This window comes from Haliotis cracherodii, unplaced genomic scaffold, assembly GCF_022045235.1.
Source record: "Haliotis cracherodii isolate W230 unplaced genomic scaffold, xgHalCrac1.p SCAF_18, whole genome shotgun sequence".
In the NCBI taxonomy this organism is placed as follows: domain Eukaryota; kingdom Metazoa; phylum Mollusca; class Gastropoda; order Lepetellida; family Haliotidae; genus Haliotis; species Haliotis cracherodii.
In genome coordinates this window covers 19,031,247-19,046,696 of record NW_027266273.1, presented here as the reverse complement: position 1 = coordinate 19,046,696, position 15,450 = coordinate 19,031,247, and the positions used below count along the sequence as shown (strand labels likewise).

The 15,450-nt window shown below is 38.3% G+C and overlaps 1 protein-coding gene across 1 annotated transcript in view; it reads right to left on the bottom strand.

Annotated features, from left to right (window-relative positions):
• LOC139465525 (proton-coupled zinc antiporter SLC30A2-like) overlaps positions 1–15,076 on the bottom strand; it is a 42,692-nt gene extending 27,616 nt beyond the window's left edge. Inside the window, exons 1-2 of the mRNA XM_071247245.1 lie at positions 15,022–15,076; positions 9,361–10,068 (exon numbers count right to left, since the gene is read on the bottom strand). Coding sequence (XP_071103346.1) covers positions 9,361–10,068; positions 15,022–15,076 — 763 coding nt within the window. The remainder of the gene's footprint in view (positions 1–9,360; positions 10,069–15,021) is intronic.
• Positions 15,077–15,450: the final 374 nt, after the last annotated feature.

The following is a 15,450-nucleotide window of genomic DNA, read 5'->3' as shown; positions in this document are numbered from 1 at the left end:
CCAGCTCATCTTCCAAGCCTAGGTTTTGAAGCTTTTCTATTGGATCACTTTCAAACCTGCTTAGAATTTTACATTTCAGTTGTAATACTGAAGGATTTACAATTAACATTTTATAAACTTGCCTCTTGACAACTGTGTTTGATGATTGGTTAAAAATCACATTTTTTACATGAAACTTCCATGACGTGAATCGAACCTGCAACCTCACATATGGTGTTAAGTTTTGTAACTGCTTTCCCACTGAGCTACTGGGGCAGGTTATGAGAAGTTGGTCAGTTTTAAATGTCATGAATCCAGCTGGTCCATGCTGCACGTTTTTTCTTGTGCATGCTTTGATTGAATTCCTTTTATACTGTGACACTCTGTATTGTTTTACAAATAAGGTATGTTGATCATGTTGATGTTCTCTTATTTTTTCTGGTATTTCTTGCAATTAGACTGCTCATTAGTTGTATAAAACACACCCTCAGGCTTTTCCCTCGCTCGCAGTTTTACACTATACCTCCTGTCGTATCCTGTAGTAACTGGATGATTCTGTTTCATAAAGATAACAAGGTATCACATTAATACTATTCATAAACAGAAGAAATCACAATTCTGGCACTGTTAAGTTGCTATTTCATTTTAGAGAGTTCAACATCATTGCCACAGTGGTCAACAACATGGCGCACTGGTATTCAGATACAGATGTAGCATGTCTCACAGTTCCTGAACAATATTTTTGTCCTTCCACCCAGCCCTTCGTTACTGTAAGTCAATAGCCCTATATGACATGTATGAAGCAAGTCTAGATTTTCCACAGGTTCAGGGTCTAAATCTCACCGGGTCTCCTTTATAATATAAATGGAGTTGTTTGTTTCTATCAAAAATCATATATTTTCAGAGACAAAGCGCTAATTTCAAGCAGATAGTTTAGCCTCTGGTTATAAGATTACATATATGGCGATACCAATAAGCATGATTAGTGATAGGATGACTAACTACAAATATATTCATCATTCATTACAGCCTTAGGGATCTGGCTTCTTTCAATAATAGTTAATATTCTATATTTTCAGTTTTAGTTACAATTTATAGTAACCATGGTTACCTATAACATGTATTAGCTACGGTTTCAGACACAAAACAAAAGGTAGAGTTCCTGGTCATGTTTGTTCCAGCTAGTAACCATGGTAACTCATAACGCTTTTGTGTTATCATGGTGCTCGTGATTATAGTTTCCAGGGATCGATATTAACAAAAGTATGAGACAAATAAATTTTAAAAACAATGTGAAAGATAACTTATGAGCAAATACTCACTCACAGGCTCAAACTTTATCTAAAAACGTTTTGCCAGGGCTGTGCTCAAAAAGTTCCTAAATCTGACATTTTGAGACATCTCCTGAAACCTAGAGTGGGTACCCGGGTAGGGTAGGGTAATAGGGGGGCGGGTACCCGGGCAGTAAATTTGGACTCGCCCAAGCCCCACTGGTGACATTTCCCTGTGGACTGTCATTTTTACCATTAGATGACAATTATGTAGCAGATCATTTTGAAGACAGGGGAAAATGAAACAAATGTTTCTAACTCTGAGCATATTGTATTTTTCAATATTAAAATTTGTAAGTAAAGTCGTGCAGGTAGGCTGTTGACAGTCATCTTGCATTTACTCAACATGCCTGCACTAGATGTCCTCCTCATTAGCTTTCGCCTATATTGGATAAAACATTCAAAACAAGTTATCACTATCCCCCGCCATGGGGCACATTAGAATTTTGTTTGTACATATAGTAGTGAGTATAAAAAAGAGTCCTATAAAGCTGTAAGATAAGTACTTGGGACATTTTGTGTCATCAGTAAAAATGATTAAATGTTAAAATGATACACACAAAAGGCCCCTTCTCTTGAAAAAGTAACTCAGTCTTGATAAGTATCTCTTAGACTTCTAGTTTCTTAGAAAACTTGTCCACATTGCAGACACAATGCACCAAGTAAAAATGACATGGATCAAGTGCTGTAACTCTGTCAAAAGATAATTTATGAGGACCAATTTTCAAACTCAGTCTTGACAATTATCCCTTAGATAAGCATGCAAATTTTCAGTCATGCAACTTCAGTAGTTTCTGAGAAAACGTGTCTCCATTTCATCTAGTATGCATGAAGTTGAAGACCATGGACAAGGGCAATGAACATGCGACACCAATTTTCAAACTCAGTGGGGGTCCCGGCCAGTAAAATCAGTGCGGAAAAATTTCATTTCTCTGATTTAAAAAGTTTTTGAGAAAATCAGACAGAAGGAGTTATACACTTCGTGGCAGGGGATAATAACTTATATATATACTTACATATGTTTACCACAATAGCCATGGCCAGGGATTTACTTGAACCTTAATAGAGTCTGATATGCAGCCATAAGTCTGCAGCAAATGTCAGCAACAATTCTCAAATCATGCAAATTGGAATTAAAATTTCCGTATTCGTCAGAATCATGTGTTTTATTTATAACCACTGTTATGACTTTGTAAGGTGAGTTGTATATCATTGATACAGGACCATGAAAGAGAAAGTGGCTTTTAATGCTTAGCTTAACATTATTGCATATTGCATGGAATGCAATGTTAACATTAATTGTTAAAATACCTCAGAATATAGGAAAATAAAAACTTTTAAAATTTATCTATTTTTCCCACTTTGGCTGCCAAGGGCGCTAATAGTTTAGAATCTTCAATAAATCCTTGACAGCATGCACAGCTGGTGCAGTCAGTGCTGTTCTATTTAAACTTGATGTATTGATAATTTGTTTAAATTCCATCTTATTCTTGTCGATGGCTGAGTGACTGAGTGAGTATGGTTTTATGCCGCTTTTAGCAATATTCTAGCATCATCAGGGCAGGGGACACCAGAAATGGACTTCACACATTGTACCCATGTGTGGAATCAAACCCTGTTGTCAGTGTGATGAGCAAACGCTTTAACCACTGGGCTTAACATTCTTAACTCTGCAACATCCCTTATGAGGTTGTACATAATGCTGATATCTCATATAAGAAATAAACGCTCGTGGTCATTGTTTATCGTACAATAAAACACTGCAGGGAGAATAAACCATTCGGGACTGCGCACCTCATGGTTTATTCTCCCTGAAGTGTTAAAATTATACGATAAACAACTCCCCCCGTTGTTTATTTCTTAATCAGATTTATATTGATGTTTATGCAACATGTTACACACTACGAGCTGCAAACAAACAGAAGCAAATTAGAAGTAACCCGAAACAGCATTTTACGCAGAATTATTATTTTCCAAAATTGTCTACACTTTGGGAGTAAAATACCAAATAGACTTGATGCAAGGCAGTAAATATATATTGAATGCCCAAAGAAAACTATTAATACCAAATGTGAAAGATAACTTGGGAGCAAATATTCACAGGCTCAAACTTTATCTGGAGCCCTAGGGTTCATTGGTTTGTTTGGTGTTTAACGCTGCACTCAGCAATATTCCAGCTATATGACGGCGGTCTGTAAATAATCGAGTCTGGACCAGACAATCCAGTGATTGACATCATGAGCATCGATTCACGCAATTGGGACCGATGACATGCATCAACCAAGTCAGCGAGCCTGACTACCCGATCCCGTTAGTTGCCTTTTACGACAAGCATAGTCACCTTTTACGGCAAGCATGGAGCCCTAGGGAAACATGGAACACACACACATGCTGAACATGTATACTGTACAGAATGAATGACACAAAAAATCTAATTGGGGATTCAGAAACAGAAAAATATAAAAAAGGCATTATCAATCTCCATGAAACAGAAGGGAATAAACTGTCCAACGTTTCGGAGTATATGCCTACTCCTTCATCAGGTAAATTCACTCTGATGAAGGAGTAAGCATATACTCCGAAATGTTGTGTTCCCCATAATAAAGAAGTTGACATCCATATAATCCAATAATACTATTGATCCATCTTCGAACTAAGTAAATGTCTTTTCACCGTGACCTTTCTTTAACAAGCAGTTGTACTTCAGACATCCACATATTCTCTTCCTTATGTGTATCACTTCTAAATGCCTTTCAAAGACCTAATAGTATTCTAGTTGGTAAACAAACAAATATATTTCAGTGATCTTGACATAATATGTACATAGTTCTTGCTTACTTAAATTGACATTTTTATGTCGTTATATTTTATGGCTTAGTACAGAAAGTGAGTAGCAGTGAGAATGGATGAGTGTCTATTATCTACGTCAATGTCCAGTTTGTAATAATTAATCAGAGCCCATAATATCAATACCTCTTATATCAACCATAGTGTTTAAGTGAGTGAGTAAGTATGGTTTTACATCGCTATTAGCAATATTCCAGCAATATCACGGTGGGGGACACCAGAAATGTGCTTCACACATTGTACCCATGTTGGGAATCGAACCAGGGTCTTCGGCTTGACGAGCGAATGCTTTAACCACTAGGCTACCTGACCGCCCAAATACTGTTAGTATTAACATGCATAGCAATAGATTTTAAAACTCATCTAATAACCTTGATTGTGTTTTCTAAAATTGTCTGTATATCTTTTCTTACTTGGGATAGGCACTAGGGTGTCTGGTCTATCTGTAACAGGGACTCAGAAAAAACAAAAACAATTCCAAATTGTTTAAAAAAAGTTCTATCCTTACAGTCTGTTTATATGCTGGTACAAAAACCTAATTACATGCTGCATGTTTTTTGTCAGTTTTATTGACCGGAAGCAAAACAGAAACCTGACAACAGGCAACTTTATGTTCCAACTGTCACCCTAATATAAAAATGGTAAGTAGAGCATTTGCAGGAAATATGGCAAGGTCCAAAGTTCAAGTCATTGAAAATCTACAAAACAATTGGCAAGGGGAACACAAACTGTGAAAAGCAAGTGGATGTCTAATGAGCCATACAGGGCATAGACAGTGAGTGAGAGTGAGTGAGTGAGTGAGTGAGAGAGAGAGTGAGAGAGTGAGTGAGTGAGTGAGTGAGTGAGTGAGTGAGTGAGTGAGTGAGTGAGTGAGTGTTTTATTTCTAACCACTGTTATGGCTATGTAAGGTGACTTGTATTTCATTGATAACAGGACCATGAAAGAGGAAGAGGTTTTTAATGCTTAGCTTAACATTATTGCATACCGCATGGAATGCAATGTTAACATTCATTGTTAAAATACCTCAGAATATAGGAAAATAAAAACTTTTAAAATTTATCTATTTTTCCCACTTTGGCTGCCAAGGGCGCTAATAGTTTAGAATCTTCAATAAATCCTTGACAGCATGCACAGCTGGTGCAGTCAATGCTGTTCTTTATAAACGTGATGTATTGATAATTTGTTTAAATTCCATCTCATTCTTGTCGATAGCTGAGTGAGTATGGTTTTATGCCGCTTTTAGCAATATTCCAGCAATATCACAGCGGGGAACACCAAAAATGGCCTTCGCACATTGTACCCATGTGGGGAATTGAACCCAGGTCTTTGCTTTGACAAGCGAATGCTTTAGCCACGAGGTTACCCAACTGCCCCGGCATAAACAGATATAGATCAGCAACAGTATTCCACATTCCAATTTCACTGACATTTTCTTGTGCATATATTATTCCTAACCACTGTTACTCATGTTAATGCTAACAGCATCTCCTGAACATCATGAATAATATCTACTACGCTGAGATGTATGTCCAGAACGACAAAACAGATCTGACAGAAATGTCTCAGCTTAGCATGCTTGAGTACATGGTTACCATGGCTAATGGGAATAGAGATTCTTTTTACAGATAATGCACCTCATAATGCTTGAAACAAGAGGACATGTACCATCATTTGATACTTGTGTTCCTATTCAGCTTTAGAAATTGGCACTAGTCTTATAGTCCTTACCAAACTGCCCAATAGTAATGGTATCCTAAGGACTAGTAGAAATTGGCCCATTTTAAGAGTTTTGCTATATGTTAGCATTATAAGGACTAGTGGACAAAAACTGTTAGTTTCTAACCCTGCTATTCAGATCAGATATGTCCTTTCAATGGTTTTTATCATATCGATCAATGGTATTTTTTATGAAAATAGATACGGCAACAGCCCGGGAGAAGATTATTCACTTATCGATGTAGCACTTGGAGTACATGTTTTTAAACAAGGTAGAGAAACCTGGCATAACCATACAAGAAAGAATATCCCCGTTATCCCTGCTGGTCAACAAATAGTAAATAGTTTGTTAATTAATGAAATATACATGTTGCTTTAAGTCAGAGGAACTGCCCTTTCCTTTGTAACCCATGAGCTATACAAAACCAGTCATCAAAATTTCTAAATTCCGTCATGTTTCCATGAAAACAGCAAAAGAGAAAACTTTCAGAATATCTTATAAAAGATAAAAAACAATCATAGTGGTTAATGTAGCAAGTTTGCTGAAGCTAGGATACATAATATTGTAAACATGGATCGTACAAAAACTCTACCCAAAATTTATGTTTCACCATGATTCCATGGAAATGGCAAAAATAAAAAAATTCAGAACACATACTAGCAAAAGGCACAAGTACTCATTGTGGTAAATGTGTGTAGCAAGCTTGATGAAGCTAGGATGCATAGTTAAAAAGATAGTACAAAACACCCACCCTAAAAGTTTAAATTTCTTAATGTGTTCATTGAGACGGCAAAAACTAAAAAATTCACAATCTTCAAACTAGCAAAAGGCACAGGTACTCATTGTGGTAAATGTGTGTAGCAAGCTTGATGAAGCTAGGGTGCATGGTTAACAAAGGTTAAAAAGATATTGGCCCTACAAAACACCCACCCTAAAAGTTTAAGTTTCTAATGTTTCCATGGAAACGGCAAAAATAAAAAAATTCAGAATCTTCAAACTAGCAAAAGGCACAAGTACTCATTGTGTTAAATGTGTGTAGCAAGTTTGGTAAAGCTAGGGTGCATAGTTAAAAAGATATAGGCCGTACAAAACACCCACCTAAAAGTTCAAGTTTCTTAATGTTTCCATGGAAACAGCAAAAATTAAAAGTTCAGAATCTTCAAACTAGAAAAGGGCACAAGTACTCAATGTGGTAAATGTGTGTAGTGAGTTTTGTAAAGCTAGGGTGCATGTTTAAAAAGTTATGGGCCGTACAAAAGCTCGGACAGACGGAACGCTATATTTCCCCGATTTACTTTGTAAACGGGGGTATAATGAGTGTTCATGTGCTGAGTATATTTGGATATCTGTAGATTTGGTCATATTGCCCTAAGTTAGCCAAGACTGGGCAGTCGAATTGGTCATAACGGCAAAATGTTAGCTCAAATAGACCCGTCAAATATCAGATCGAAAACTAAAACAAGTTGCTAAGCGTTATACTTATTATGTAGTCATGATCCTTTTAACTAAGTGAGTTGGGTTTATTGCTGTTTTGAACAGTATTCCAGTTATATGGGAGGAAGGCCCAAAGTGATGCAGGTCTCAGACATTTACCACTTTCTACTTAAGTGATATACACTCACACATACATAAATACACAAACATACATGAATTTGTGGTATACTTCCACACACTTAAACATTCATACATGCACTTTCTCAATCATACATATTATTTTACATTCTTAATAAATTAAGTATTGTATATTTGGCATATACTATGTACTAGTATATTTTTTTTAATACACAACTACTAGGACCATGTTCTTCATGTCCCATGTCCTCTACTTTTCATCAGTTCTTCAGTCACTGGTGTACTCTTCTCATCAGCAATCAATCAACACATCACACCATTTTGTGTCGGAGTACTTAGTGTGTGGATTCCAAGTAATGAGCATATTCACTCACAAACAAGCTTATAAGGAACACTGAAATGTGTCAATTATTAATTAATTTCAATAATAGAAATGGTAATCTTCTCTTCAATTGAGCCACTTGTTTTTTTTACTTTCTTTATTGGTCTGCCAACTAACTTTTGAAAAAAAATAAAAAATTAGAAGCTGCTCTCTTTCTTTTATCTCACAGTAAAACTGATATTTTCTAAATGACCCACTGAAGTTGACATGTATTAAACATGGGAGTCAGAATCAATTTTATTTTTGTCCCTGAAATTGACAGGATGCACAGATGCACAACAGTATTCCTGCATGATTTGTTAGGTTTGCATTGCTTAAAGATATAAACAGCTGTGTTGCAGGCTCTAATCCCACTTTAAACCATTTTTATTTTTTTAAACCACCTGACCCATGCTGACCTGAATTGATAAAAAAATGGAAAAAAATTAATTGCATTTTATCCCCATGTACCGACAGGTACTTTCTCGTAAAAGAAAGTGTGACCTTACTTTAAATATTTATTCTTGAGAAGTATTGATAAGGACAGAATATTACAAATCAAGAAATGCATTCCTAATTGATCAGTCTTTTTCATTCGAGACATGTAAACCAGTTGAGGCTTTGCATGCTGTTGAGAAGTTTTCTTAAGAGACAACAGTTACAATAAATATTCAAGTTAGCAGCTGGCCCCAATTGACAAATGTAGGTTTTTATCCATTATATAACTAAAGATAGGGTCTTTGGTCTTGTTGGTTTCAATCTGATATTTCACTAGTCTGTTTTGGACCAGAAAAATGGGCCGTTATGACCAAATCAGCTGGTCTGTTTTGACTAGTACCCCAATATTTGTGAGAATATACCAAAATGTTCCATCATGTCCATAGATATTAGTTAATGTTGATGTCTTAATTGTTGTAATCAAATTGTGCAAATGGTTATTCATCATGCGTACAGGTTCACCTGTTCACAGCTATGCTAACCATGGCTAACCTCGACTCACTCATAACTTGAATTGCTCAGCTTGATGCTGACAATGACTTTAAGTCACAGTACCATCAAAGTGATAATTTCTTGTTCTATGTGTAGCAGCCATACATTTTCCGATTCCTGTGATAGGTTCAGAGCCACAAACCTTCTGATCTGAGGTTGGACGCCTTGTCCACATAACCACTTAACCAAGGAAAAAAATAACTCCAGCATGTTGTGCAAGACGACAAGGTAAAGATGTCATCTGTGGACTCCACAACCTGCTACATCTGCAACCCGCATCACTTTAGGCTTTATTTAAAAAATCCAGATGACTTACTGTGATATAATCGTTCACTCACTCATCATGTTCACGATAAAGGAAACTCATGTTCGTATAAACTTAAATAAATAAGTTCAATTCTGTTTACTATCTTCACAAATTGTTTATGCTGATCATTTATACAATTGAACATGTAAATGACACCGATATGATGTTTTCTTTACTTTAAAGAAACCATTTTTAAGCCTAAAATGGAAATTATCTATTTTATTAAAGTAGGTAGAAAAAAGTCAGCTAACTTACCTATCGCCTCTCCAGCCATAAACAACAGACATAGCACAACAACCGTAATAAGTTGATTCCGGGCCAACTTATCACTGCTCCCAGCAGGTCCCATGTGACAATGTGTACTCCGATGTTGGGGATGAGGATACTGACTGTCCCTCACAGACACTCCATGCTCACTGACAGCCGTTTGGCCGAGTCTATTTCTGTTGCCAGCGAAAGCAGCGGCGTCTGTCACTAGAGCTGCAGTTTGAGATAAACTACCGTGGTCGTGTTTGCCGATCACCTGCACATCTGGCAGGATTCCAACCGGTCGCCCATTGCTGCCCTCCAACACTGAAGTTTCCACGGTAATGGAACAGTTCGATCTCCTACGTTGGTCTGGGCCAGGCATGTTGACATTTTTCATAGATCTGCAATCTGCAGTCGGTGAAAGACCAGGTGTCAAATAGGGGTCGCGTTGACCTGAATCTAACAAGTCGTCGTCTGATATGTCGTCTGTGTATGGCAGAATGACCCCACTACTGTCACCTGTAACAGTGTCAAACCACAAGGAGTTGGAGAGGGCTGGCGGAGTTTGGTATGAGATTGACGAGATTGTATTTGTAAATCCGTCACTTCCGCCTAACACCCCCCTCCGCCATTTTGAGCAAACACTGGCACGTGATCGATCACGTGATAACTGAGGCGGATTATCGTTTCGTGTTTTTAACGTCTTGGCGTAAACTGTGTATAGATTTCTTGCTGGATATTTGTTGTCTAAGATTACACGACTTAATGCATTAACTTAAAAACAAATCAACGACATACCATTAATTAAAAGAATATAATTATTCAAGCAAAGGGAAACTGACGTTACGCTACATATAAAGCACGATAATGTAAGCCTCGTTCTGGCATTATCAGCTCTTGTTTAGAGCCATATGATACCCGTATCAAATGCATTACCATACAATGGGCGGATACAGCTTTTTTGAAAAGGAGGGGGTGGGTATGTGTGCACAATTAAGATCTATTTATTGTCTTTGGTGGTAATTTATACAGAAATAAAGAATTTTTTCGAAATAAAAAGGGTGTGTGTGCACACACACCCACACCCATACCCCCCCCCCCCCCCCCCCCCCCCCACACACACACACACCACCCCCCACCCCCCACCCCCCTCTGTATCCGCCCATGCATACCACATATATATAGCCAGCGTCAAACATGGGTGTATTTTGTAGCCCGGTAGTTTATATGAACGATTCAGGTGAGCTACATGCCATTAAAGGGCTCCATGTTATTCACCGATTTATATTTAAATATAGAAACTAGGGAAAATATCTCACTGAGACTACACTTCCCGGTCGGACCACTAGAGGAAGATATAACTGATAATTGTGTTACGTTGTAACGTCACGTCATTTGCCTTATCTGCCTATCAATCTATATGTCCCGCGACCTTGCAACCACGTGGGAATTAGGGGATTAGAATTGCCCGAAAGCACCCTATGCCGGTCGTAAGAGGAAACCAAATGGATCGGGTGGTCATGCGCGGTGACTTAGTCTAGTGCGCGTTACCGTCCCCCGACGGCGTGGGTCGTTGTTCATGATATCAATCACTGGCTTGTCTGGTCATGCAAGGCTCGATTATTTACATACCGCCGTCATATAGCTGGGATAATTCGTTAAACAAAAGCCAAACAAAGAAATCACGACCTTTCTCGAATTGGGTGGCGGGACAGTTGTGAATAATAATAATAATAATGATGATAATGATGATAATAATATTAATAACATCAATAATAATGATGATGATGATGATGATGATGATGATAATAACATCAATAATAATGATGATGATGATGATGATGATGATGATGATAATAATAATGATGATGATGATGATGATGATGATGATGATGATGATGATGATGATGATAAGTGAAATATTTTCTCATGACGTTATGAAGCTGAAAAACGATTAGTGAGTCTTTTAACAACTAGGAAAACTTTTAGCATTCAGAAATATCACTTTTTCCATTGTTACGATTGCGCTTCCACAAAGCCTCAGTATATAATCTACATGCACCTAATCGACCTGTCGCCATATGGCTGAAATAATGCCGATTCGAACATTGATTATAATCCACTCTCCCAAACGACGTGTAGATGTTTAATTCCATTTGATTAGTTCCTACCTACATCATGTATTCTTTACCTATCAACAAGTGAAAGCAAGCGTTACAAGATAAGAGTTAATAAATAAACATAACTGCAACACGTGTTACTCATGTTTGCTCTGGATTCATATTAATTTGGAAGCAATATCACACAGACACGTCACCAATACATTTTCTGCTTTTTATTCTTCAAGCCGAGACTTAAGTGTCACGTGACAGTTATTAAATGTCATATCAAACAGAAATCTGCGACGTCCCGGTTTGCCTAATAAACAATTTCCCCACAGAGACAGTGATTGAGGTTCGGCTATATACGTAATTATTTTACCACCTCTATACATGTCTAAATTGCCCGAGGGGATGTGTCCAAACCTGCTCCCAAGTATTTCTCCCTCAGGTAATATGCACCAACGCTTACTCTTTATAAAGAGAAATATGCCTGGGTGTTCTTTTGCATTCTTTAACCTTGCAGTTTATTATTGAAGCTCCTATTCGATATTTCCAACTTCAGATTTCTTCACAACTGCATGGGTTCAAGGATTATTCTCAGTTTGTCTGTGTATTCTCTGAAGAGCTAGAGTGGTTTTACGCCGCTTTTAGTAATATTTCAGCAATATCAGGACGGGAGAACACCAGATATGATCTTCACTCATTGTACCCGTGTTGGGAATCGAACCCGGATCTTCGGCGTAGCGAGCGAACTCTTAAAACGCTAGACAACCCCACCGATCCGGAAAATCTTAAATTGATCTGGGCGTTAGTATACCAATTTACGTAAATATGCAAATAAGGCCGCCTATAGTTGGAGTTACTTTCCAGCTCCACACATCGCTACCTTCCTTCTCAGTTAACTATCAACTTTTAACTATTGTGGCGATTCACTCAAACATTGTGTTCATGCGCGGTTTCTAAAGATACTTCGCAATTTTAAAAATGACACTATGTGCATGGTAAATAGATTATATTTGGCCATAAGCCTCGCACACTACAATTTGTATTCTTATAATGTTTGATATTTACACTCTTCAAAAAAGGGAACGCACAGGCAATATGTAGTTGATCCTGACTACACAAAAAATCTGGTATATAAATTGGATATATGGTATTGGAAAATGTTGGTGGTCTGATATTCGACAAACAGTGCGTCAAAACGCAGCCATTTTCGATTTGTAATGTCTTAAACGGCCTTGTTTTCACACTTGTTAAAAAATGTCATGGAGGAAAACAGCAAAGCAAAATGCACGTGAAAGTTATGGCATTCGTAACTTGTGGTTGTGGCTATAAAAAGGCAAGCATAAGCCAATAATTTGTCATTCAATTGTCCACATTGTTCAAGTTCGAAAATGACATGACTCAGAGCTGCCGATCGGAACATCGCCATAGGACGTATCCAAAGAGGGGAATCGCGGTCTTCTGTTGCACGCCACTTCAACGTTCACCACGTCCACCACAGCACCAGGCATATCCTACACCAGGAGATTTGACTTGGCTGTGGTTCAGGGACATTTGACAGCAAATGGCTACATGAATCAAATTCTTCAACCTCACCTTCTTCTAATCATTGAGCGCCAGAGGGAGCTGTTTCAACAGGACAACGCTCCACCGCACACAGCTCGAGTCACGGTAGACTACCTTCATAAAGCCATCATCAACGACTTGCCCTGACCGTCGACATCTCCAGATCTCCACCCAATCGAACACCTCTGGGATGAATTCGATCGACGTGTACGTCAACGTCAGAACACGTCAAAGACACTCCCACGACTGGCCAACGCATTACAATCAGAATGGTGCAGAATTCCGCATTACAGAATTCCTACATTTATCCAGTCGGCCGAGGAGATGCAGGGCCGTGATTGCTGCCCGGGATAGTCACACGAGATACGGAGTTCAGCGCAACCTTGAGGCCTTATGTGACATGACAATGAACTGTTTTCAATGCCTTTGTTCATATTTGTATCTATGATATTAGATTAAGTATATCGACTTTATTAGGTACAATAAATTTACTAAAAATCAACCTGTGCCTTTCTTTTTTTGAAGAGTGTGCAGATAAGGAAACACTCGGCTGAAAATATCAATGTACATGAAGTTATTTGATATACAACAGCCGTTCCCTGTCTTACCGTGTTATGCTTTTTTTCAATTTTCATTTAGGATTCCGTTGCAAACGCATTGAATGCAATTATAGATGACCCCACAAGCTGACATTCACAACGCCATTATGAATTAACCCAGCGACATGGGTTCGCACAGAGACACGGATTTATTAGAAAGCCTTGTCAAATCTAGTTCCATATTTGCTTCGTAGAGAGCCATAAACTGTTCATCCATGCTCACAAATCACCCTGTGGTATGATTTCACGCAGAAGTTAAAGGGGAAGTGTACACGCAAAAATCACTCTCTTTCTTTTTCTAAACAAAGCGCAATTTTAGAATTAGTTAGTGTCTGTGTTTGAAAAGATACACTCATTTTTTTCACAGTGAAAGTAGGAAGCTCACAATAGTGTGAAAATGATATGCCGTTATGAGGACTTCGTTTTTCGAACTAAACAGGCCTGAGTTATCCCCCTTAGATTATGACATAATTGGTGCCAATTCAACTGGGTCCCTGTCTATTCTCAACGCAAAAGATATCAAGTACCAGTTTGCGGTAAAACAACATGGCCTACGACACACTCCGGCGCAGTGGTGACTCAGCATAACACTATGCTGGCTGGCATCTGAGACGCTAGAATCACACACCTGTACCTACATCACGTGAAGCGGCTCTAACTAAGCATGATGACGTCATAATGTTTATTAATTGGCACCAATGACGTCATATTGCAAGGGGCATAAGCCATGGTGTTTTTGTTATGGAAATAGAACACCTGGTAAATGTGAAAAATATATATCGTTTTAATGCAAAAAATGTGTTAGTTAATTGTTATATTTTTATATCTTTGTCTTCGACACTTCTAGGTTAACACTTTTAATGTGGAAAAAGTACAAGAAAAATAGGTTCATTTCCGTGTGAACTTGCCCTTTAAATGATTCATCCTGTTTTCAGTCGTTATACCAGAATGTCTGTGCGAGTACATATATTGTTCTATACTGAAATATCCCCGGACCTGTAGAACAGCCGATGACCTAGAATCAGGAGAACCATTTCATGGTCCTCTTGTGTACTTTAAACCTCATTTATGACAACCATATACCTGTCGTGTGACCTTCAATAGCACTTATGTTATGGGTGTTGAGGTTTCTGAGTTTCTAAATACTCGCTCAGAGATTCCGGGTATGAAGCTGGTTCCCCAATGCTCTTCCCCCTGTCTTCAATGGGTCAGAACAAGTCGCCAACACCACGTGTACATGTGCTTGTAACACCACGGCGAGTGGTTATCACATGTGAACGGATGACAGGGACATGTGCTCATGCCATCAACCACTAGTTCACCTTGTCTATAGGTTCCGTGACATAGGGCGCCGTCAAGGAGAGAGCTGAAATGTTTCCGACAGCGTGATAACGTACCATTCATCATTGTTTCTGCAAATGTGTCACAGCATGGAAGAGCATCGGGAGCCATGATGGCTGAAGTAACTAGTGAGTACAATCTCATTAAAATCAGACCTCAGTTCTCGCTACCGCTAAACAAAGATCTGAGGACATCCCATTAGGGGTCACGTCAGAACGACCTTTCATCCGACCAATCAGAGCATCGCTTACCAGATTGTGAAAGTGACAGTCGGAATGTGATGTCTAATCATGCAACCTCGAAAACTTTAACTCCGAACGATAGATACAGGTTTAACGACTGAATCCATACAATCTAGACCATCTATTAGCCATCCCAGAATGTTCTTTTGTTCAGGTTTCAAATTTGTAATCGAGAATTTGTCAAAATATGTTTCGAAGTGTAGTTGCCAATTTGAAATTAGTGACGTAAAACACGAGAAAGAT